The following is a 25,665-nucleotide window of genomic DNA, read 5'->3' as shown; positions in this document are numbered from 1 at the left end:
ATTTCATTCGCAGACCTCGCTCGACTAAAGACTTTCAGTACGTGATTTGATTCAAATGGTTTTAATCGACTCAAAGCTTGATTAAGGCTTCTCAACACTTTCTAATTACAGAAATACCCAGAAAAAGGATGAAAATGTTGTTTATTTAAATGTTAGCCAGAGAAATACTGGAAAGACACGTGCAGCTCAAGTCAAGTAAATTTTTATTAAGAATGTATTCACTTTAGGACACTGGCCAGTACAACACAGTGCAATATACATCTTTACTTTCAAATAAAAAAAGGACAAAGGGACATAAAAAATAAACCCTTACATTTTTATGACAAAGCAAAACATCATGTACATAGAAACCAGGGACGATCGCGGACTCGAGCAACACATTCACTTGCATTGCACGGGCTCTCCAACAATACAGGAGACAAGACACGGCCAACAAGAGGGGACAGAGGTCAGTGCTGTAGTGCATCAAGTGACAAAGTGCTTTATAGAAGAGCAGAGTGAGTGGTTGGATGGCAGACATGAGGAGGAAGATTACAGTCAAGTTGTGAAGCAGCTACACATGTTTGGAGTATTATAGAGGGCAGAGTCACTTAAACTATGTAGTGTACAAATCATCCCTCCACTGGAGTAGTGTAAGCCAATACCCCCAAACTCTAAGCCAGTCAGTCAGTCAGTTTGAGCAATGCCTGGTTTGACAGCAGAGATTGTGCATGCACGTCAATGGGGACAAAACAGAAGGAAATTGCACATTTGGAGAAAGATATTGTCAAAACATGATTGAGGAGTGTGTGTGTGTGTGTGTGTGTGTGTGAGCTACAAGGTGAAAGTATGGCTTATAATGAACTTATAGCTACAATCAATCAATTAAAAAGGAGGAAGACAGACTGATTAGTGTTATCAGAAAAGATTGAAGTAGTGTGTATTTGTGCTAATAAGGAGCGTTCATGATTGACAGATGCAAAGTCAATTGGCCTGAAGTCCCCCGTCCCTCTCCCACAGAGATATTTAGACAAAACAATTTACAGTATGCAGCAACTGTGACACTGTTAGGGTTGTGGAGTGTATCAAAGTAAAAGGCTTTGGAGCCTCTATTGTAGTGATGCACCTTAATGTTTTCAAAACTAGCTCTCTGTCTTAGTTAAATCAATGATATAATACAAATATAACATCTCCTGATTACAGTTACTAACATGATATACACTCTCGCTGACAATCAAGTCTGCAGTGATTTGTTCTCTATGTTCAAGGAGGAAAATCATTAGTGTCTGAAATGTTATACTATGGCAATGCTTGCGTGGCTCCCATCAACAACCTCCACTGTCTGATAACACATGTACATCCGGCGCAGACGTGGCCAACTTGTACGTATTAGCAGAGTAAGGAAACTACATAGAAACATCATGTAGAGGATTGGCTGGATTGTCCTCCAGCATTGTGATGAAGGACGACCAGCACAAAGAGGCGTCGTGGTCCCACAAGTGAACCACTTCCTGAAATGTGGCCTGACAGGAAATAGTTGCCAATAATTGCCTTTTCTCCCTTTTGCCCCACTTCTCCTGGTCCCTATTAAAGTGTCCATGTGAAGTGCCTCCTGGTACAGAAGAACTTCCACAGGTTCAAGCACGAGATGGATAAAGCAGAGCAGCCTGATGTTTTTTTCCCTCCTTGCTCAGTTTTTCTTTTTCCATAGGACAGAAACTCTCCATAAAAAAAGGCACCATGCACATTTATCAACCCAGACGGGAAGAGAACAAAAAAACAAAAAGAAAAAAAGACATCAGCAGCTGTAGATTCACCTCTCCTCCTCTCTGGGTCGAATGTTAAGGCTTCTGTTTCATATAGATTCATCTGTTAAGGCAACCTTGAGGGCAGTATGAGAAGATAACAGGTGTCAGAAATGGAAATAATCATGAGTTTGTGTTCTCTCTCTTTTTTTTTTTTTTTAAATACACACAGTGAAAGACGACATTCAAAAACTCACCTCATTATTCACTTAGCCCTCATTTTCATATTGACTCAAGCGCTTCTTGGACTTCAGCTCTTTCAACCACTGGGGGGAGTCCTCCTCACTATGCAGATAAGAGACAGACAGCATTACTAAGTTGAAAGTTAATGCAGGGTCAAACAGCTAAACAATTTGCTGACAAGTTCCTGTCTCCAAAGAAAATAAGTTAAGCGTAACTTGCCACTTACCCATTTTCTTTCCCACCAGGTGGGGGCAGCACACGAGCTGCCCTGGGAAGGAAGGGGGACTTGGGAGAGCGAGAAAGCTGGGAAGGAGAGGGAGTAGGTCCATCGATTTGATTGTCAGAATCGCCCCTCTTCTTCAGATGGGCCTGACAACAGGAATGGACACATTTAGGAACTTTAAAAAATTAAAAAGCACATCACTGCATGTATACAATGCATGACCAGAGAGGGCAAAACAAGAAATACTCTAGAAATAACATGCTACAGAAGCAGTAACGGGACTGGTTAACATACACGTTTTGTGAACATAACTGACAAATGCACAAGTGAGGCTCACCTTTAAAGCTGAAGGGTCCATCCCAGGGAACAGTGCGACCCTCTGTGGCTGAGAGGCGACAGCCGGGCTGGCGTCAGCTCCTTTGGCCTGCTCCTCAGGGTCCAAGTCATCGTCCTTACTCTCAACCTTTGCCTCTGTCGTAGGGAGAACACAAATTATTGTCATAAACGTGCATACAGTGTACTCCATAAAAAAAAAAGGGTGTAGTTTCAGCCCTTCATTAGAGGATTAAGAGGACATCTGGACAACAACATTTCTGAGTGCATCATTTTAACCTACACCTGTTTAGTGTACACTGAAGAAGCTACTTATCTAATGCATCAGAACCTTATTAAGACTTTAGCTGGTCTTGTTTTGTGTCAAGTGCTAACCTGTGGAGTCTCGGTAAAGCCAGTCCTCAGTGGTTCCTCCCTCTGCCTCTGCCAGTGCAGCACTCTGACGGGCAGCCTTGGACGGCCGTGTCCTCGGGGCTCGTTTCTTGCCCAGCTGAGCTCTGGAGCGAAGAGCGCTGGTGTCTAACAGAGCAGTCGGGGCCTGGACATCCACACATGAGAAAAACACATCAGCCAACATGTAAACATACCAGTATGGTCAAGGGCACATGTGGCAACGCAGTCACAACGCACATTTGTTGCTAAAACACGAAAAGACTTTGATCATTGTTCAGTTTTGGTTGGCGCAAACGAAATTTAAAAAAATAAAAATGGAAACAGAACAGCATCAGACAAGAGAGACAAGCAGAGAGGTAAAGCTGTGGTTAACTCAGACAACACTTACATCAGGGAAAGGGCTCTCGGATGAGGATGAGGGAGGGAGGCTGTCCAGAGTATCAAACTGTGAGGCATGATCACCTGGTGTGTGTGGTGGAGTGGGCTTCTGTGGTGATGGGCTGAGATTGCTTTCTGAACTGGGAGTGGCAGGAGTGAGGCTGAAATAGGTAAAAATAAAAAAAACATTAGGAAACAACTGTGTGGATGCTGTCACCCCAGTTTTAATCAGTTTTTTTTTTTTTTTTACAATTTTGAACAGAATTACTACCCATTCTTATTGGTGTTGGCGAATGTTGTGATATTACTTTCTGACCACAGGAGGTCAGTGACAGATTGCAATACAATGAAATGTACTACTGACACAGAGGAGCCATCTCTGTTACAGGGTAGTGCTGGAGTTATTTTTTACTTTTTATCATAATCAACAATTCCCCAAAGATACTAACTCCACGGGCGATGCTGACCCTGTGCCTCTCGTGCTGTGTTATGAGTATTGTGTGTACCTTTGCTGTACTTTGCGTGAAGCTTTCCACTGAGGTGGACAATAAAGTCAATCTAAACTCTAATCTAAAACCAACAAAGAATTTATCAGTTCCTCTTGCTACAACAATAGCTTTCTGTGGCACAGAGGTATCACCATTATCAGGCCTGTTAGCAGGAATAATTAACGTTTGGTCTTTTCAGGGAAATGATTTATAATTATTAAAAAGATAAAATAAAGTTGGTGTGATCATTTACACAATCCTTATGTGCGCAGTTCAGAATCTCAAATCTCATTCCTGATGATTGTATTTTCAAAAGGAGGTACTTCACTCATAGTCACATGGAAGGTTTTCCTTTGGTTTCCTTTAAACTTACTTACTTACTCACACTTACACACCACAGCATTACATACAACATGGTACAGAGTTTCTGCACAATTTGATGTTAAAAAGAATGATCTAAATTCAATATTTTGATGTTTTTGTCTGAATAGTTTTTTTAATATATGAAAAAAAATGTTTGCAACAGTTGGTAACCCTCTGGTGTTAAGTGATTGTAAATAACAAATATTTCATCCAAATTACATATAAGACCTAATATTTAAAAAAAGGTTCTTGCTACTGGTCTCATTTGATTGTTTCTGCCCTTTTAAGTGGATTTTAGTCAATGCAAAAAATGCTTTGAATAATACTCTAAGCTTCATCTTTAAACCTCAGCTGCAGTTCCTCTGAGTCTACAGCCTTCAGATACTGTACGTAGAGACAATAATCTGTACCATTCTTGGAACGCTGCTTTAATACTGGTGAGGCTCCACCAACACCAACTTATAAAAATGATTTTTTCCAGACTGGCCCCTGTTTCTCTAATCATTCCTATCAGTTAATGTTTTCCATCCCAGCTTCAACTGTACAGACACAGCAACATGCACACAACGCTAGACCCACTGGAATGCATGCGGCATCGTGGCACAAGCCTATAGCCGGGTTTCAGTTAAGTCCAGTTTAAACCAGTTATTCTAAACTATTCTAAGATAAAGATTATCTAAATCATTTGTCGTTAACATGGATTACATTGCATAGATATTTCCAATTTCAACTTTGCCTACTATGCTTATCGTAGTTGTGCTTGCAATGGACGATTCTGATACTTTGGAAACATTGACTTGTGTTGTGTGCATGTAAACAGACTGAACATTCACAACCTGTGGATAGTAGAGACTGTGTAATATGTGTTTACCTGTCATCAGTGCGCAGTCCCGTCTCCCAGGTCCCATACTGACTGTCAGTCTCATGGACCAGTGTTTCTGAGTCCCTCCCCTCCTCTTCACCACTGTTACTTTGCTTCTGCTGCACCTGAAAGCAGGAGGAAGAGAAAAATAATGAATGAACAAGGAGGAATACATTGGATTTAAGTTACATAACAGACTGGCTTGGGGGACACCAATAGCAGCTCTCATTTGACATCTGAACCCTAGTTAAGTTTGGTAAATATCTGTGATTTGTTTCCCATTATTATGAATGATGAAATACAGTAGTTAGTTAATCAATGTCACCACTGCTACTGAATAGCCAACGGTGTTGCTAATAGAGCTGCATCCTTTCGAGCTTGAGAAGCCAGCAGCGGTACAGTAAGACGCACAATGAAAGGTGAAGGGATGAGTTAATGGAGACAGGACCAGAGCTGGGACAAAGATGGAGATGGATGGGTGGGTGGGTGATTGAGTGTGTGTTTGCTGCCTACTGAACCATGCTTCTTTTAATGAGGCTAGTACAGAGGACATACTGTCTCAAAACCACACAGAGCTCACAGAGGCACGTCTGCGCATGAACTGATAACCCCGGCCTATATAGGCAAAAACAATAGAAAATCCCTCTGTCCTCAGATGTTGCCTGAGGGTTGGACAGAGAAATGTGATACACCTGGCTCTGTAATTGCCCAGGTTCCTAGACTATGAGGGCAGTTCACTAGTGATGTTTATATGAGCAGTGACAGTAGCTCAGAGTTCTCATTCTTAGAGCTTCATGAATGCTATCCTTGTTTTCTTTGTATATGCGAGAGCAGAGGGACAATGACACAGAAAGAACATTTGAGGTAGAGTGAGACTGTGATACATTTGGATTGAGGGAGTATAACGTGGCTGAAGAGAGTGAGAAAAAAAAAAGAACAGCAGTGCAGGATGTCATTTATCAGCTAAGCCTTTCCTGACAGGAAAAAAGAAAACAGTGAGAATGCCATTCAACACTGCTCCCTGCATCTGAGAAAGCACTTGTACTCAAGTTCATCCTCTTCTCAAGGATTTACAGCACTCACACTTTTCAACTTGATATCACAGGGTCACACCACTTACCCTTAAATACACACACTTCAGAGTCCTGCATCCACTGACAACAATGAACAAAACCTCTAGTCCAACTCAGACTGTAGGTTGAACATGCAGAAACACTAACCACATACTCCATTTATCTAGTGATCAATTAAACAGGATAGCTAATACAGCTAGATGAGTAGGTCTTCCTCAAAGAATAGAGAGATCAATGATTGTAAGTCTGAACTATATTAATGAGTGAATCATTCACTACAGTATCAAAAGAAGCAACAGATCAATAACACATCTATTGAATGGGTGCTGTTCTAAAAACAGCAGCCTTGATGATCCTTTCATAAATAATATGTAGAATGAATTGTGGCCCAGAAGTAAATATACTATTAATTCAGAATAATTTACAGGGTTAAAGGCCTCAGTATCCTTCAAATGAAGTGCTCATTGGATTGTCTAAGGGTGGGGTATGCTTGAAAATAACTACTTGGTACGACATGTTGTCTGACCAGGTCAGAAGACAAAAAATGTTTATAGCTGTTCCAAGCGGCCACACTGGAAGGTGGGGTGAAAAGCTGGTGGTCATAAAGAGGGGGAGAGGCATGACAATCGTTTGAAAATGTGCACTGGTATCCATATACTTAAACAGTCTCTTCAGAAAGGCAATCATAGAGCTGCTCTTGGAAGTGCATACAAAAATGACAGAAATAGTTGTGGGAGGAAGTTCAAAACCCTGCCATCTCAACTCTGCACAACCCTGCCAATTCCTGCATAACGTGGATTAAATTGTTGGATTGTCGGTGTGAGGGAAGAGGTTTTGGACATTGTTTGACCATCCGAAAAGCACTTCTGTTACAGCATAACATACCCTGTGTCTGAAAACGTCTTTCTGACAGTCGAATTGGGAGGGCTGCCGCCAACAATCTTTTCAGAAACAGACAATCACGCAGCAATTGACCATGTATGTGGAGGTATCAAAGTGGGCAGGTGCTGAACTTCTCTCTCAGTCCCTCTGTTTCTAAAGTGTGCACCGTTATCCCCATTTCTATGATTCAGAACGTCACGCCCTTCTTTAATACAGCAGCCTTTTTGGCTTTCCTTTTAGTGTGGCCATTTGGAACAGGTATAAACTTTAGACTTTAGACATGGTCAGAGGGCACATGCTACAACTACAACATGCTACAAAAAAAACTAGTAGTTTGAAGCATACTGAGACCTTACGTGTCTTTATGGATGATTTAAAAGGGCCAGTATAGGGCATCATTGTGAGCATAAAATGTAATTGCGCCATCCACAGTTCAATTCCAGCTGGAGACCTTGGTATTATGTCATCCTTCTCTCGTCTACCTGTCACTGTACTCTGCTATCACTGTTGTCACAAAGCCAAAAAATGAATAAATCTTAAAACCTTGTAAAATTCTGGTGATAAAAATTCCTATCCTATGTGTGCGGGTGCGTTACTCAACCAAAACACACCCAGAACACACCCTCACCTGATCAGCATAGAGTAGGAACATTGCTTTTGCTAGAACATGTTGAAAAGAGACGCCATTATACAGCAGCTAAAAGAAAAGACTTATGGTAGGCTGCTCAAAGCAGAATTTGTAAAGCCTTTTAGAGGCTCATTCGTAATCTCAGACCATTTATAATTCAGTAAAACAGGGATTTTAACAGCCTCAGTTCACTTCAATTGGACTCCTCTATTTTCTTTTTTGGTGCAGTCTGCTACAGACAATGCCAGGTTAGACAGGTTTATTGGCCAAACAATGAAACCAAAAAACCTTCAAAGTGCTAAGATTGTTCAGTTGCTCAGCTGAAAGGACACTCACAGGTGTAGGCTCTGCTATCAACCACAAACAAGGTGGATATTGTTTATGAAGGAGGCCCACTGAACCAACAGGTCTTGTATCAATGATTTGTAGCTGTCAGAAGGAAGGCTTTTCCTTAATAACATTAGCAATAACCAGCTTCCCGTAGACAGGAAGGGTGTGTCGGGGAAACAACATAACAAAGAGCGGATGAATGGAAGGATGAAGGAAAGAAAGGGCTGATCACTAAAAAGGGCTGACTGACAATCTGAGGAGGAAGGGCCTGGAACGAGGCCTTGGAAACTTCTACTTGATAACACACTGTTCGCTGACTGCCACACATGTATCCCGATGACACACTCACACAGGACAGGGAAACAGCGGTCTATGGACTGCTCCTACCTCAACTGTTAAATGGAAAATCAGTAGTTCTGTTCACTTGAAAAGGGAAGGTCTCTGCAGTAAAGCACCTAACAGATGGTCTTACATCATAGCGGAGAACACAGAGTGAGCATCTACTGTAGATATAATAAGTGTGTTTACATGAACACAGCATCCAAGACACAAGCTTATAACCCAGTTAACAGCACTGTGGAAGAATATGTGTGCACCTTAGGATCCCAATAAATACTGCAGTCTTTACAGTCAAAAAGGATAAGCGTATGTCATCTTCAAATCAGACCTTGTAAACCATACAAATCTATGTTAAGGTGTACCTCAGTACAGCAGCTAACAACAACATACAGCTGCTATGACTGTAACATGGCTCATGATCGTGGTATGAGCTTATCCAGGTTACTGTAAATGAGATCGGACATGACATGACCATCTCTATTAAAAGCCATGAAAACACATTCAATCACCATGTTATACTTGCAGTGAGTCGCCACTCCCCATTCCCTACTCATCTGCTCTAATCAATCTGGCTAGGGTGGAGTGGGAAAATATGCTCTGCATGCCCTCATGCACAGAGCAGTAATCAATACCAATATCCTACAGATATTCAAAACAACTGCTCCCACGAGCACTAATCTCATGTCAGCAAATGGGCATTCTAGCCGCATGTCAGAGGGCTTACACTAAGACGAACTCTGCTGGGCAAACCCAACAGTACTGTGTTATTCTTTCATTACATAAGTGGTCCATACAGACAAAGCGTCTAGTAAGAACAGAGGGAAAGAATGTAAAAACCTGACTTGGCTTAAGAATTTAACTCAGAGAACACTGGACCTGACTTAAAGGATTATTCTCATTTCTTTCAGCCTGGTGTTTGTTTTCCTGTTTTTTGCCAATGTGACGTTGTTTGAGTTTAATCTTTGTCTCTGACCTGTTCGATGTATCTCCAATTTGTTGGAAGTGCTGTTGTCCAGTACACACATACAGGGCTAATAGCTGACCCCAAAGATTATTTGAAGACATAAAACAGCAAAACACTGCAGCTACATGTCTATAAAACAGTTGTAATAGTATATATAATAATATTATCTATTTGATAAATTTTTTAGTAACATATTTCTCACTGATAGTTTTGTCCTGTCATCAGGTCACACTACTGACAATGCTCTTTAAACATCCAAATCCCAAAATCCTTTGTATCCATTAATTTAAAGTCCCCCATTAATAAATTACAGCCAAAATTTCTTGACCTGTCTGAGTGTGTTTTTGTGTTTGTATGTATTTTATGTTTGTGTAATTTATATTTCTCCTGGTGGGATAACAACGTTTCCATTAACTCGCTTTTTGCAAATATGATTTATTACATTTGTTTAAATTTAAGTGTATAAGATTTTAATACCTCCTGAATTTCTTAAACTGGTGGTTTCCTTATGTTTTACTGCTTGTATTCACATGTATGCAGCAGGTCATTTTAAGTTCTCTGGTTAACTGGATGTTGTCTGTTAGCATAACAATTCTATTGGCTGAATTTCTGGTATTGCGTCACTTGGCACAGTCTCACGCAAACAATACATAAAAAACATGCATCACTTTCAACTGTCGTATACACCTTTCCATTATCTGGAAATCTATTATAATGACAGCCAAATCTATTCAAAGCAACCTAATACCAAATACTCGACTGTGGTCACACACATCAGAGCCAGAGGAGAGACTGTTCTGACATAAAACTAGACCAGTATCTGCAAATGTGGCAAGTATTATTGTCTTCACTAGTACTCAATGTCTTAATGCACAGACACACAAAATAGTTCAGACACCAGAAACATTTTCCAATTTGTCTCTATCTCTGGGCATACAAACCTGTTTTAACAATTTTGGGCTCATGGAGAAATGTGTAGTCCCATCCCCTGCCTCTTCTCACCCATTTACTGGCTACCTGGCCGCTTCCATCCCATTCAACCATTACTGACCTCTTACTGTCATTCGTCCACTTAACACCAGCCCTGTACACTGCTTCCAGAAACCGCAATCACAGCTGGTGATGTCTAAGACTAACTAAGACATGTCAACACAACTGACAGCCACACAGACGTCATGATAACACCTCTTATCTTTAGGAGTTGTGACTCATGAGGTGTTGCACGGCAGTTCAGCAAACAGGCGTAACCTAAAGATAGGAACAACTTCACTGCAATATATCCATATCCCTACATGGATTTAGAAATCTGTCCTTTACATAGTGCACAGACCAGTTTAGATGTCAGGGTGGAGACAAGTGATAAGAAGGCAAGGAATCTGATTTTTGTACTCTTCAAGAGAGCGGAAATAGGAATCCCACTCTTCCTTCTTTTGTCAGTCCTTGTGCCTAATTTCTTTACTAAAAACACAAATGGTAGGCTACATGGTGACTGGAAGAACCAGTATAACAACTGCTTTGCTAAACAAAGAGAGACAGACAAAGAAAGGTTTACATTGTGCCAAGGACAACATAAAGTGAAAGCATAGAAAGAGATAAATGAGAAGCAGCAGGGAGGGCAGAAGGATAAGTTCTTGACATGTTTGGCTAGAGACCAAATAGCTGACGAAGGAGCAGCTGTTGACAGAGTGACATTACAGAACTGCATGGACATTGCTGCAAAATGACTTGAATTCCACTTGTGCTTTATTTAACTTCAACACATGTTAAAGTAATGATGCTTAGCGTATAATTATAGTAAATACTGACTCTATTGGTCAGGTAAAGTAATGAATGTCATTGCTGCCTGGCCAATACTTCTGTTTCTAGTTTGTGATTAGTATCAGTGGTGAAAGCTGGTATTGGTACTTCTCTGGAGTGTGTTTGTACTTGAAAGGTGCGTGTTGTCTTACAACAGTGGGGGTGTTGGGTGCGGTGCGCCTGCGTAGGGACAGACGTTGCTGGCTGCGCAGTGAGAACCTGCGGATGGACTCCCTGCTGCGGGAGGCCAGGGAGCGCAGGGAGTTTGTTCGCTTGAAGTCCCCAGTCCCGTCCTCTCCCCTGCCTCCCCTCTCCACTGAGCTGGATAAAAGGCTGAAAGCCCCGTGAAGGGAGCGACGGACATTTCCCACCCATCCTGACATCTGAGAGTGGGCCACTGACAGCTTGTCTCCCAAATACTCCATCACAACCCACTACTGGACCCGCTGCGTCAGAATAGAGTCTGTGAACAGAGTTGTGACTCTTATTATCGCAGCAGCTGGGAATCATTAGAGTCTGGTTATGCTGGGCGGGTGGCAGTCCAGGGACAGTGTCCCAGGTATTCACTGATGTGCGTTGCTGGGTCAATACTGCAGCAGTGAGGAAGGTGACTGAGAGAACAACAACATAGCTCAGCCAGTCCAATGTGGTGATGTTGGTGTTATCTGCTGCTTACAGCACTGCAGCACGGATAACGGCAGTCAGTCCCTGACCGTTACAGGATGGAGCCTCTCCTCAGTTTCACTTCTAAATGGCCTTTCTGCAGTGCAGTCCCACTGGAGCCGTCAGGACTCTGTTTCAACTCATCACTGTCGAGGCTCCAGGCTGTCGGCCTTAAGTGAATTGTGAAGCTTTCTAATGTCTATTTCGATGCACACAAGATATGCTAGCTGTGATATGCTTGGCACACCAACCAAGTGGGCACATCAAGGTTATGTAAGGCCAGCACTTACTATTAGTTATGCAGGGCACTACTCGATGAGACAGCCTGAAAAACTGCTGTGCTGTCTACCAACAGGTTTCTCAGCCATGTTTCTCTGGCTTCACGCCCACAAAGTACAAACAACTAATCAAGTACAGAAGTGACGAGCAATAATAATACAACATACTGTCTATGTTTGGCACAACATTCAGTTTCCATCACACAGATCTACTGTGCTAATAATACTAGGTATAAGAATTGCTATTTTAAACAATGCTCTGTGACACTTTTGCCAATTCTCCAGGTGAGAGCTTCTCTGTCCTGATCCCAGCCTCAAATACAGCTGACCTGACAGCTCTCCCAGAGCTGAAGATGATGCGTTTCCTCCAAAACAAGGCCCAGGTTAAAGGCTGAAAAATCCATCCATCCATCCAACAAGGTTACATTCCCATGGTGCCCAATACCATGCTACCCTCTGGCAAAAAGCTGTGAGGAGAAATGGTGCAGGACAGCTGGTGGCAAAAGGAAAGCTGCTGTAGTCATTCGTATCCCATAAGGAAAGCCAGAGTGCAACCAACGCAGTGCCAAACAGAGGAAAAGAGTACTGTGGAGGAGAAGTCAAATCCAGAGGAGAAAGGGGAAACAGAGAGAAAATGTTTCTCTCCTCGCCTTTTTCTGCAGGTACGGGCAGGTAGGAGAAAATGCGTCAGCAGTGCTGTTCTCTGTACTCAGCGCTATAGGACTCACCGTCAAGGAGAAACTGGGTGGAGAGAGGGAGTGTGGAGCGGAGTCGGAGAGTGAGAGAGAGAGAGAATGGGAGGTCCCTGATTCAGAGCTGGAGGGAGAGGGGAGGGTGATATATGTTCTGCGGTGCTCTGTCGCTCCAGCCTGATTCAGTTGCATGGCAGGACAGTGAAGTGTCAGAGCCGGGACAGAGAGGTGGTGGAAACTAACGTAGAAGAGATACTGCATATGTTGACATTTCAAAGCAGAAAGAGAAAGCTAGACAGAAAGTGGGGATGAGAAAGTGTGATATAATCAGATAGGAATGAGAACATGATCATATAAAAGAGAAAACTATAAATAGATCAATTAGACATGCATGAGAGAGAAGAGTGAAAAGACAGGTGTGGCAAGTGAATGTTTGTTTAAATCTCACTCAGAGTCAGACTTACGCAGCAGAACAGACAAGGAAACACTTCTTACTTCCTGATACATGCTACCAACTTAAACAGGTCTCTGTTATGTGGTGCCAGTGGACTGGAACCCCAAATAAAGCCACAGTAGGCGACGACTCCAGACGCACATCAGTGAGTTAACCTGAGAGCAAACTGGATCAGAGGGGCTCCCTGTCCACAAATGCCCCCTACAGGTAATCTGATTGATTGTGTGTGTGTGCTGAAGGCAAGTCTGCTGTGAGGTTCTTGGTTTCCAGCGCCACACAAACTGACCTCTCTCACGTACTCCTCAGCCTGAAAATGGCTGCCTCTACTATTACGGACACAGCCTGAAAGAGCTAAGATACTCATATCAAACATCTGGAAGTTACAGCAGTATTGGTTAAAGCAATATTATTACTTTCATACGCAAGTGGTACCAAAAAACTATTTTGATAATATTCTGTCTTAATATGATAATTAAGTTGAGATAATCCTAAAAATGACTGCTGAAAAAATGTATAAATTACTCGATTAGTCAATCAACAGAAATCCAATTTACAATTTTGATAAATGACTAATCATTTGAATAATTTCTTATGCAAGGAAGTGAAACATTTGCTGGTTCGCGCTTCTCAAACTTGAGGATTTGCTGCTTTTCTCATAAAAAAAAATATATGCACATGGGTTTTTGAACTGTTGGTTGAACAAAGAAAGCAATTTGAAGACGTCACATTAGCATACAGGAAATTGCGGTGGGTAAATTGCAGTATTTTCCGTCATTTATATATATAACAAACAATTAACTAATCCAAAAATTATGAAAATGATAATTAGTTTCAGCCTTTGTTGTTTTTTCAATCATCCAAACATTACATCATTCCAACATATATGCTCAATCATCATCAAGCACATCATATTGCAAGCTTAAATGAGAGATGGCAAATGAGTTTCCTTGTAGGACGTATTCCTCTACTGTTTTTAATAAAATGATTAAAATTAGACTAACAGACAGAAGTCAAGACAAAGATACAGTTGTATCACAAGATGTATCTTATTACTGCTCCCAATTTCCCTAATATTCCTCCTGCAAATACTAACTGTCACCTGCTGGGTAGTGACTCAGGGCTGCTCATCACTTGCCCTTTTCTGCTGACATCATCAACATGTCCGCAGCCCCAGACAGAAACCCAACCAGACACTGCAACCACACACAGGAGATGATATGTAGCTAAAGTACATAGAGTGTACTGTATATGATAACTTCCTACACTCAGTATGTTGTAAAAGGACGTATACGCCCAACAGAGAAACACTGGTGATGATAAGAGAGTTGTGTGGTCACTTACCCAGAGGCAGTGTGGAGTCAGGCAGCATGACCACATGTACAACACAGCTCTCAGCCCGGTGCCCATCTCTGCTCTGCCCCACTCACCAGCCTCAGACCCTCCAACTTAATACCAATGATGTCACCACACAACTATGATCTCATCTCTGTGGGTCTGAAGATGCTTCCGCCAGTAAATACAATGTTGGGAAATTACTCATATCTGATATCTGCTCACACTGACGGATTTTGGCATTAGACATTCTTTGTAAATTCTGTAAATCCTGAAGCCAAATTCTCAAACAGATTTATAAAACATATTTTCTGGGATTATTTTTAAAACAACACACAATACATCAACATCTAGTGTTATTATTTTTGATGATGTTGTTCTAGCTTTATTGATACACTCGTAACAATCATATTGTATCATATGAATCTGTCTGAAGGATGTTTTTGTCACCTGGTACAAATCTAAAATAACATAATAATAATTTACTACTTTATAGAAGTACCACCGTAGAGCAGGTACTTGAAGTACAATTGTCTGTAAAACAAATAATTGCAGTCACATTTTCCTTCAGTCCAAGAAGTGATCACATACTTGTAATACAGTAACGTGCAGTGTCTAAAATGTGCTACTGACAGGAGCAAACACAGTCCAAGAATTGACACCATTAAGAGGAGGTGGTTATACAGTATAATGGAAAACCATTCGGATTTGTTTATTTTATAATATGTAATATTTATTGTACCTTTAGTACCAGTTTTACCATTACGGGATAAAGTCTCTAATCCAGTGGATCTTCTACAATGTGCAATGTTATCTGAGCTGTAAAAGCATCTGTCACATAGCGTGTATTCTCGTGATTTGATTAAACTTTTGTATTTAGCTCCACTACTGCTACCTTTTAAAGCAGCACAGCGGTTTCAACGTCAGCCTTCAGACAACTGTAACTCAGCTTCTTTCAACCCAAAAAACACACGCAGTGACAACAGCAACGACGAACCACTCTGACACCAGGAAGGGTGACACTCACAGATTGAATCACCACCACTAGATGGTGGTAGTGATCTTACACTCTGTATCATGGCAGTGTGCAATTATTAGACACATGCTGTACTTCTGTGTTCATAGTGTAGACCTACAACCGTGGCCACAATTACAGTCTCAATGACAAAGAGTCATCTAAACCCGACCCTGCATATCTGATTCACACATACATGCTTGAATACAGATGATACTGTATGTGTGTATGTAATGTGTACAGTTGCAAATAGGTGGACAAATGTAAGAAAAACAACTGATATGAACCACAAGGTTAAAGGTTAGGCATAAGAGGTATAACCAATCAGCACTGAGGAAAACAGTCGCACAAATATTACGCGTCTGCTTGGCTGCAGGACGCATGATCATTACAAGCCATTTCACTTCAGAAAGTTCCCTGAGCCATGCCTACAGGCCTGAGAAGGTGTTTGGCCGCCACTTCACTGGTACGTGACGTGGGATGGGTGGAGGCGAGTCTAAGGAGGCTGTACCATCAACATTAGTCACTGACTCTTTACTACCTGAACATTCCCCCTCTACCTACTGCCTGTCTTCAATGCGCAAGACACAAACACACACTCACAGAACAAACTCAATTGCTGAATCCAAATAAAAACACAGATTGTAATAAAGGGCTCACAGCCAATGATGAAACTGAAGCAAAGACTCAAGCAGCAGTTTTAAATCCCATTGAGTTAAATCTTTCCTGGGGCCCGGTTTTACTGTTAGAGAGGCCAATCTGCAGCCTGACTCACCCAGCTGTGGCGGTCCTGCTCCCTGTGGGCGCTGCGACTCCTCATCCTGGAGAGGCTTCCCTCCACAGCACTACTTGAAGGGGCTGATCGCCGTGACACGCTGCGAGACCGCATCCTGTTCAGCTCCTAACAACAAATGGGGACCAAAGTGAACTCCTCAGCTGCATCATCAAATGTATATCTTCACTGTAGTGTACTGTGAACCTGGGAGAGATAGTCATATGCCACATGATAATTGTGATCGACTCCCATCAGAACTACATTGAAACTGTCAGACTTTTTTCAGGTGGCCATTTGTTTCCTTCTCTGATGGGTTTATTTTCTCAACACACAATGTAACCGTAACTTTTATAACAGCATGGAACAGCATGCATGTGCATGATTACTCTTCCATACAGTCCCGTAAGTTGCAGAAGTATGGCTTAACTAAGATTAATAACATCATCATGTACATCCTCTTGATTCACATACCTAATTTTAAAATTGCCAGCTTGATGGATGATCTCTAAAAATGGTGTATTTGATTTCAACATAAGGAGACAACCGTTTTATAAAATGAAAACATTTTCCAAATGTGCCTCTGACAGTATTTCATGGATGTCTCTGACTCACCTGAGATCCCTGTGATCTCCTGTGGCTGCGGACCTCTCCCCCGCTGTCTTGAGGCTGAGGCTCTCTGGGGAACCATATCTGCTCTGCAGTAGTGCTGCTGGGGACTCCACCTGGAGAGCCTCCAGTTTTGATCTCTGTCAATTGAAGTGGTTCATCCAGCAAAGCAGACCAGTGCCTCTGTGGAGCTGGGTGCCGTTCCTCCTGCCTGAGGAGGAGTTGCTCTGGGCTGAGTCTGTTGCCATGTTTTCTGGGTTCAGCCATAGGTTGGTCCACAGACATCTCAACAGGCCGCAGCTCCCACGGGTCCTGAGGAGACGTTGTCCATACTGGGCTTGTGAAACCTACAAAAGACTGTGATGGTACCTTCCAGCTAACGTCTCTCTCAGGTGTAGGCTGTAATCTAGCTCCAAACCCAGCGTCTACAGCCTGAATACCGGAAATAGGAAACAAGTCTTTACTGGGGGACAGCTGAGCTTGAGATGTGAAAGAGTCTATGTCAAGGATGGCGGGTTTGTAAGGCTCTTCTGCTCTCGGAGATGGCTCCCTCCATCGTGTTGCAGGGTCACTGCGCTGAGACGTAGCCTTGGAAAACGGGTCATTTCGGAGAATAGAGTCCAGATCCACAACTTTAGGCCTGAGAGGTGATGACTCCAACCTCGCCCTCTCCTGTTCCTCTTTCTTCTGCTTATCTTTTAGTCGCTGCCTCTCTGCTTCTTGCTGTTTGGCTATCTGTCTCATGTTCTCTGCCTCCCCCCTTTCTGTCCTCTCCCTCAGTCTGCGTTTCTCAAGCTCCAAATTTTGTTGTCTGTCCCTCTCTGCCTGCTTTTGCTTTTCAAACTCCAAGAGCTGCCTTCTCTCCATCTCTTTCACTCTCTCCAACTCCTCCTTCCTCTTCCTTTCCTTCTCCAGTTCTCTTTGTCTCAGCCTCTGGTTTTCTAATTCCTGTCGCTCACTATCTAGTTGTCTCTGTCTTTCTCTTTCTAAATCTCTTTGTCTTTGTCTCTCCAGCTCTCTCTGCTTTTCCCTCTCAATCTCTTTCAGACGCTCCCTCTCCATCTCCCTTTGTCTTTCCCTTTCTTTATCGAGCTCTTTCATTCTTAAAATTTCTTGTTCTAATGCCATCTGTTTTATTTTCTCTGCCTCCTCTCTCTCCATCTTATCTCTAAGTCTCTTGTTCTCGAGCTCCAGGAGCTGCTGCCTCTCCTTTTCTTTCTGCTTCTGTTTTTGAAACTCTAAGAGCTGTTGTCTCTCCTGCTCTTTAATTCTCTCCAGATCCTCCATTTTCTGTTTCTCCTTTTGAACTGCCAGCAGCTGTCTCTCCTTGTCCAGCTCTCTCTGCCTCTCTTCCTCCCTTTGTCTTTGCCTCTCCTGTTCACGCTGTCTCTCCCTTTCCTGCTCCCGCAGTTTATCTCTTTCAATCTTTCTCCGTCTCTCCAACTCACGAAGCTTTTCTTTCTCAAGTTGCCTTTCTCTTTCCAGTTCTCTTTGTCTCTCTCTCTCCAATTCTTGCAGTTTCTGTTTGTCGAGCTCTATCTGTTTCTGCCTTTCCAGTGCATGTTGTTTCTCCTCAAAGTCCCGTTTCTCCTTCTCAAAGGCTTTCTGTCTTTGCCTTTCAAATTCTCTTTGCATCTCCCTCTCCTTCATGCGTGTAAATTCTAAATGTGCTGCTTTCTCCATTTCCATCTGTTTCTGTTTTTCCCTTTCAAGTTCTTTCAGTTTTGCCATGTGTCTTTCTGTCTCCTTTTTTAATTCTCTTTTCTTTTCGACTTCCATCATTTCATCTGTTGTCTGTCCGTCCAGCGCTGATCTGATCTGTGACATGTGGCTCCTCATCAACAACTCTTCAACTTGATCTTGAGAGTTTTTTCCAAAAGCTTCATCTATTGATGGATTCCTCCTTGATGGAAGAATCTTCCCTTGAGAGCTGCCCAGTGCAGACCTCACAGAGAAATCATCCAAGGGCATAGTCATGTCCCCTATGCTTGCTCGGGCATCTACAGGAGAAACTGGCTCCTGCATTTGTCCAGTCAAAGCAAAGTAGGTTGCCCTGGGTTTCGGCTGTTCTTCTGCCTGCAGCATTTTCAAACGTTTAGGGGCTGCAGCCACTTCCTCCTGTTCTGCCTCTCTCTGCCGGTCTCTGTCTTTATCCAAAGCCACTTGTCCTTCCCTTTGTGATTCCTTTAGCATCCCTGTCTCCGGACTTGCCTCCTGTTCGAGACCTGTAGTGGTCCACTTGTGCAAAGCTCCGACTCTCAGATATCGTGGCTGCTGTTCTAGCATCACAGCTGAAGGTGGCTCGCCTTGTGCTGAACCAGTCCTCTCTGCCACCAGCCTGCTCCCTTCTGAGCGCCTGGAGCGTAGCGTCATGGCCTTATCCTCCCACTGAGCTGATGGGATGTTCTCACTCACTGCCCTGCTCTCTTCCACTGCCTGCACAGTGTCAAAGGCATGCAACACCCGCAGAGGACTTGATGGAGATACAGGCTCTTTGTAGGTGGCAGTGACCAGAGTTCCTTCATCCTCACTATTTCCTCCCCTAAATGACGGGCTGCTGAGCGAATCCTTGGCCTTGTTTACAGGCTTGCCCTCATCCACCATTAGCACACTGTGCCTCTCCACAACATTTTCAAACAAGGATGCTCTCACTGTCTGTACGTCACTGCTGGGACCACTTTCCTTGGAAGTGGCACCAAATGTCTGTCCTGCCTCAGGCCCATCAGGTGTGGAGGCCTTTGTGAGCTGCTCTTGGGAATCTTTTAAATCCACAAATGTCCCCTGGTCACTGGGGGTGAAAGCTGACTCTTCAATCTAAGAAAATTCAGAGATATACTGAGAATTGTTATGTGATAAGAGCAAGCTTACAACTTACTGTCTACTCATTTAACAATCACATTTCCCTTTTTTACCACGATGTAACAATAAATATGGAATCATCTGATAGTAATAAAAGCTTTAAAAACCAAATGCTTTTAATGACAAAACCAGAGACCAGAACAAATGTGACTTGAACAGAGAACAGGAGAAAATACAGCACACAAAGGAGTTAAAGTGATCAAGTGAACAACCATTGGCCTCATAACAGTGGGTGTGGTGCAGAGGTGGTAATCAAAGCCTCTCTGTGTTGACCTTTTCTCAGTGATCTCCTCACTGCATGTTTCATAACCAGCAGCCACCGGGGATGATTAATGTGCCGGCTGTCTTAGGTTTCACAGCTTTGTACATCTATGGCAGTGACAATTGTTTTTGCTACAATTCCCCGTTTCCACTAGGGAGTTTTCTTCTAAACTCAGACATACAGGGGTTGACAGCAAATGTAAGCACACTTAAAGATATATTTCACCATGATTGACCTATTCATGCGTAATTTTATGATAGTAAGTATATATGCAGACAGTTAGGCTCATTCTGTCAACTTCCACCCTTTTTCACAATCTACTTCTCAGACTTTACCTGTATAATGTTCATGCGCCCTTTTTAACTCTGTTGAGAGGATAGCGTGTGAAAGCTTTTCCCAGCACTGAGCTGTAACACTGTTTCTCATTGTCATTCTCATTTGCCTGTTATACATAGACTGAGGCCAACAGAAACCAGTTCCTATGACACTATGTCCCTTCTCTTACCCTCCACTGAGGATCTTTGCCGATCTCATGGCGGCCTGCTGCCTCACTGAGGGAAACGCCACCAAGGTCTGGCGACCTCTCGGATGAAAACCTGATGAACATACATCACACGAGACAAAAGCCATGCATGACAATGGAACCTCTGGACAAAGACATGGGACAAAAGGAAGCCGAGGAGACATGACGAGCAGCTCTTACCTTTTAGTCAGGTCGAGGGGCAAGGGGCGGGGCTTCAGTGGTGGTTTCACAACAGGGCTCTGAGTTGGTGTTGTGTCCTCTGTCAGCTGCTTGATGAGCTTTTTAACACCGACTGGTGGTTCAGTTTCAGGGAGTGGCTGCACTGGAGAGTGAACATCTGACCCTTGGCCTGTGGCACCCGGCTCAGGAGATGAGGACGAATCGAGGAGGAGACTGATTCGCGACTTGATACTAACCGCAGGCTTATCCTCATCAGTCATTTCTTCTGTCTTGCTTTGGTCTGAGACAGCAGGCTTAGTTACACCATCAGTACTTTGTGGTGTGGTACTCTTGGGGGTTTTCTCCTGCTCTTTCTTCTGTGGCAGTGCCTTCTCCTCTGGAGTGTTCTCCTCAGTATTTGCCTTGGGAGTTTTACGGTGCAGTGAAAGACCTATAGATTCAAACCTGGATGTGAGATCAGCTGAAAGTGGTCGTCTTCCGGCCCAGCGAGGGGCAGGAACTGGTGACTCTGTCTTGGTTGGACTGTCAAGGAAAATAGCTGATACAGGTCTGGGCCTGGAGCCTCTGGGCTGGGGTCGCAGTGGCACTGCTGCCTCAGATTCAGCTTTTTCCTTGTCTTCTTCCTCCTGCCCTACCTGAACGAGAAAGCCCATGGATTTGGCTCTGGTAATGGAGGTCCCAACTTTGCTGGATGTCATCTGGTCCTTCTCGTTTTCCTTTTTAGTGGTTCCAGACCACTCTGCTGCTAGAAGTTTTTTAAGGCTCTTGGAATAGGCCAAACTTGATGCACCTGGTTTCTGCCTCTCTGCTGGAACAGGAGTGGGCTTGCTGGGGTCTCCAAGATCAATAGGAGGGGCTGGTTTAAATGGCTGGACTACAGGCTTGGTTGTTTGTCCAGTGTTCAACTTGTTAGATGTTTTAAAGGAGGTAGGGGCAGGACGGTTGAGGTTGGTTGACACTGGCCTGGGTTTGCCAGGGGCAACTGGTTGCTGTGGTTTCGGACTGCATGGAAGTTCAGGTTTGTATCCAGCAAGGCGAGTGGACTCTGGTCTGGGCTTGGTTTGAGGCTTAGGGGCAAGTATGGGCTTAATAGTGGGGTTTTTCTCCACAGCAAAAGGTTTTGGAGTGAGCCGTGGCTTGGGGCCTGGGACTGGTTTGTTAGGTTCTGGAGTGATGATATGGGACTGGTTGATGGAAGGGATCTCGATGAGGCTCTTATTGCTGGAGTCAGTCAGGGGACTCAGGTGAAGCCGTCCTCCCACCACTGTCCGCCCTACCTCCCCAGTCTGAACCTCCACCTGAGCAGCCATCCTCTTCAACAGCACCTTTAAGTAAAAAGAAAAAGTTCTCCTCAGAATAACAAAACAAAAACTGATCTCTGGTCATTTGTAATATTGAGGCACTACAGCACAAACTCATAATTAACCTCATAGCACTACCTCTACCTAGTCATTAGTGCGGACTTTGCCTTGGGAGTGCCATACACTGCAGCACAATAATACACCCGAGTTAGAAAAATATTTACATAAGGTTATTGATCACTGTAGCAGATTAAAGTACAGGTGTTGACAGATGAATAAGGGATGATACAATTAATCAATTAATTGTTTCATCAATCAAGTGATCATCCACGTTCACATTGATAGGCCTTTTCCATGAAAAACATTTAGAAAAATCTTACACTAAGTAGACTGAAATTCTATGGACACAACACATGAAGCGCTCACTGGAAAAAGTGCTGGCTATTTAAATGTGTTTCCTTTATTTTTACATACAATACATTTGTTTGGCTACATACTTTGTATTCTCATTTAGTAGGTGTTGTAATGCCAGTTGCCTTGTGTTTTGTTTAAAAAAAGAAGAGGCATTACAATATGTTCACCAAACTATGTTGTTTCACTTTTACAAACAATGTTCAGTATTTTTATAATGCAATATATATATATATATTGCCTGATGTATTATGAATTTAAAAAAACTGGTGCAGTAGTGATCAGGACTGTGTATCTTTAAGGTGGATCCTGAGACAGGGCAGGGCAGGACAACTGTACAATGTCATTGTTTTCGTTTTCATGTTGTGACACAGGCAAATCAGGCTTAGACAGTGAATGAGGGATTCCACTGCAAACTCACATCAGACTGCCATTTAAGATTCAGCTCCTCCCCTAATGAACTTTCAAATGTTTATCTTAAACAGACATCGGACACAGTTTTTTGACACACTATGACAATAATCAGTTTTATCTGTTGTTTCTATTGTGAAAACAAAGATAGAAAACATTACAACTGAAGCAATTCTGTGTTTTCCCTTTAAGAAGCCCCTTCTTCACATCTGATAATGCTTTCCACATGTTGCTGTGTTCAGATACTTCGTACAGACATGCAACAGTTCTTTTGGAAAAATGACATGCTGGATCAAACTGCTATCAATAATCCCAGCATATCTTACCTGACCAGATGTCAACCGTCTGCCGTAGAGCTCTGGCTTCTGTTGTAACCAAGCAGCGTTGTCATATCACACAGGAGGAAGGAGTCCAAGGAGCTTAAGAGGAACACACTTTGTGTCAACAAAAGCACACAAGCTTTTCACTCGTCAAGATTGCTGCGGTTGACAAATCACAGCCGAGCTACTACGGGGCTGTCCAAAAGCTTCTTCACTGTGGTGTTCTCCCGCCTCCATACAGAAGCAAATGGATGATAATGTTTACACCAACACAGACTTGAGCAAACATAGTCACACCCATACATTTGAGCTGATGGCATATGTCCAGACATAGAAAACAACAAAATGCATGAGTAAAGTCATTAACTGAATGCTGTTGGATGTTTACCTTCTTCCTGTTCTTATATTTGCATTGTGCCCTTGATCACTGCTCACCTGTCATCACTTACATACTACTTATTTATCTATGTAAATTCAATCTGTGAAAGTTGGAACTATAAGTACTGTAAACAGTACTGTTTGCTGCCCTTTTCTGTGTGAGCCATGTCTTTATGTCTGCTCTTTTTCTGTGCATCTCATTTCATGTGCATCAACTGATAAGTTTCAACTACATGGGTGCTGATTAAATCATTTTTATCCATTGAATTCACTGCATAAAAAATGGGAAAAGAGCTAACAGAGATTGAAAAGCGGAAAACTTGAACTTTAGATGTTGACAGGAAACGCCTTTGCTAAGATGGAATGCAAAACATTCACTGTGATGGTGGGTCGGCCAGCTCAGCAGGGATTAGGAAAGTGTCTGCCTTATATAGCCTTAGACATATGAGTATTCTACATAAGACTCATTACTGAAAGCCACAAACAACAAAACTCAAGAAGTCCAAGATCTGTATTACTTCTAGCACAATGCATACATATGTTGAATACTCATACATTTGGCAGACATCTTTAAGATGTAGGTGTAGTAAAAGTCACACATTTCTAGCAGGAATTCCATACAGGAGGAGAGTAGGGCATAGGGTAAGCCAGCACAGTGTTTGGATGTGTTTTGGCGCAGCATGTTACTAGTAAAAGAAATCAAGTCAGTAACCTGGTTCAGCCAGTTACACAGAGGAAATTTCCTTTCATACACAATAGACAACTTCATGTCAGCTGATCTATTAGCAACTGAAAGAAGAAGTATAGTCTCTCTCAAGTGAGTTCCCACACAATGTGCAACAGAGCTTTTAATTACAACCCACAAACATTCAATGCAACTAATCTAACAATGCAACTAATCTAAGGTTGTCTGCTGTCATCCAAGAAGACAGGTTTAACCTGTTTGTAATATTTATCAGTATTAATAAGGACATGATCCAGTAGATTAAGTTAAGGTTTTTAGGTTTTCTTGCGATCAAAAAGTACATAACAATATATAAATAAATAAATAAATAGTCTATAACAGGCGTAAGCCCAATTAAACATGTCTGTACATGTTTCATGGTGAACCAAAAGGCTAGATTTAATGTATACCTGTCAAATGCTACATAGGTCCCTCAAAAAAGAACATACATACAATACATGCAGATCATCAATTAAGAGATGTTAATACTAATAATGTGTAGTTATTCAAATAAATCTAAATAATGTTACAACAATGGCTGACATGTATTTATTAACTACGTTACTTTATTTTGGTGCTTTTCTATAATAGCTATTACCACTAAAATGAGTCTAGAATTTGCAACAAGTGTTAGCTCGTCCTCCTGTCCTGAGCCTCTGCTCACCTACACTACCTCGTATCGTGGTACCAGGTCCAATTTAGCCAAAGACAAGAGTTGGCCTGCTCAGGGGTGCAGTTAATGCACAAAAACTATGCACAAGTATTGAATGAGAACGATGCATTCAGCGCAAACGTCTGTCTACTAATTCCGGAGACTTCAAATACAAGGAAAAGACAAACGCATCAACAGCTTGCTGGCTAGCAACGTTAAGCTAATAACTCAAGAAGCTGAACTCGCAAAATGGAAACACTGACTGAACCTGTCTTTCGCTGGTTGTTTGAGACAACTTACCAAAAGGGAATGTCAGTGTTGCCTCTTCTCTTGTCGAAACAACTTCAAACACAATATATCTACCCAACTTAACAGAATAATTACGAGTCGTAACAGTTGGTTAATACAGGGGCTAGCAGAGTAGCTAACTTAGCTGGTTTACTTAGCTAGCCAACTGGCTGGCTATCCCGTCTCAGGTTGCAGTGTTGTTGACAGGCTAGACTAGACAGCGCTGAACAAGCCGCCTGACTGGTTAGCCTCCACACCAGCGTTAAGTGAGACGGCACGACATGTGTGCACCGGGTACTACTTTCAAAATAAAGTGTAGCACAAACATAAACTGAACTAACGTTGGAGCCAAACAGTATTTTGGAATAAAGACCAAGGACATTAATGTATGCCTAACTGTTCATACATCGACGAAGGAGTCATTTTTAATCTCTTGGACATTTCTTTGGTGAGTAGCCAAAATAAACCCTCGGTCAAAGGCAAATCACCCTGACTTCCGGGCTGATGTTGAGTTTAATGTG

At 42.6% G+C, this 25,665-nt stretch overlaps 1 protein-coding gene across 1 annotated transcript; it reads right to left on the bottom strand.

The window, feature by feature from the left end:
- Positions 1-186: 186 nt before the first annotated feature.
- Positions 187-21,969, bottom strand: LOC139283826 (calponin homology domain-containing protein DDB_G0272472). The gene is made up of 11 exons (XM_070903867.1): positions 20,660-21,969; positions 20,462-20,552; positions 16,842-19,649; positions 16,230-16,355; positions 5,017-5,132; positions 3,305-3,455; positions 2,899-3,061; positions 2,528-2,661; positions 2,194-2,336; positions 1,982-2,069; positions 187-1,861 (listed from the first exon to the last, which is right to left on the bottom strand). Exons 1-10 carry the CDS (start codon positions 21,967-21,969, stop codon positions 1,994-1,996), a joined length of 5,118 nt encoding a protein of 1,705 aa, XP_070759968.1. The 3' UTR covers positions 187-1,861; positions 1,982-1,993.
- Positions 21,970-25,665: the final 3,696 nt, after the last annotated feature.

This window comes from Enoplosus armatus, chromosome 4 (genome assembly GCF_043641665.1).
Source record: "Enoplosus armatus isolate fEnoArm2 chromosome 4, fEnoArm2.hap1, whole genome shotgun sequence".
Classification (NCBI taxonomy): domain Eukaryota; kingdom Metazoa; phylum Chordata; class Actinopteri; order Centrarchiformes; family Enoplosidae; genus Enoplosus; species Enoplosus armatus.
Note: the sequence above shows the minus strand (reverse complement) of the source record. Positions and strands in the feature narration are given on the sequence as shown.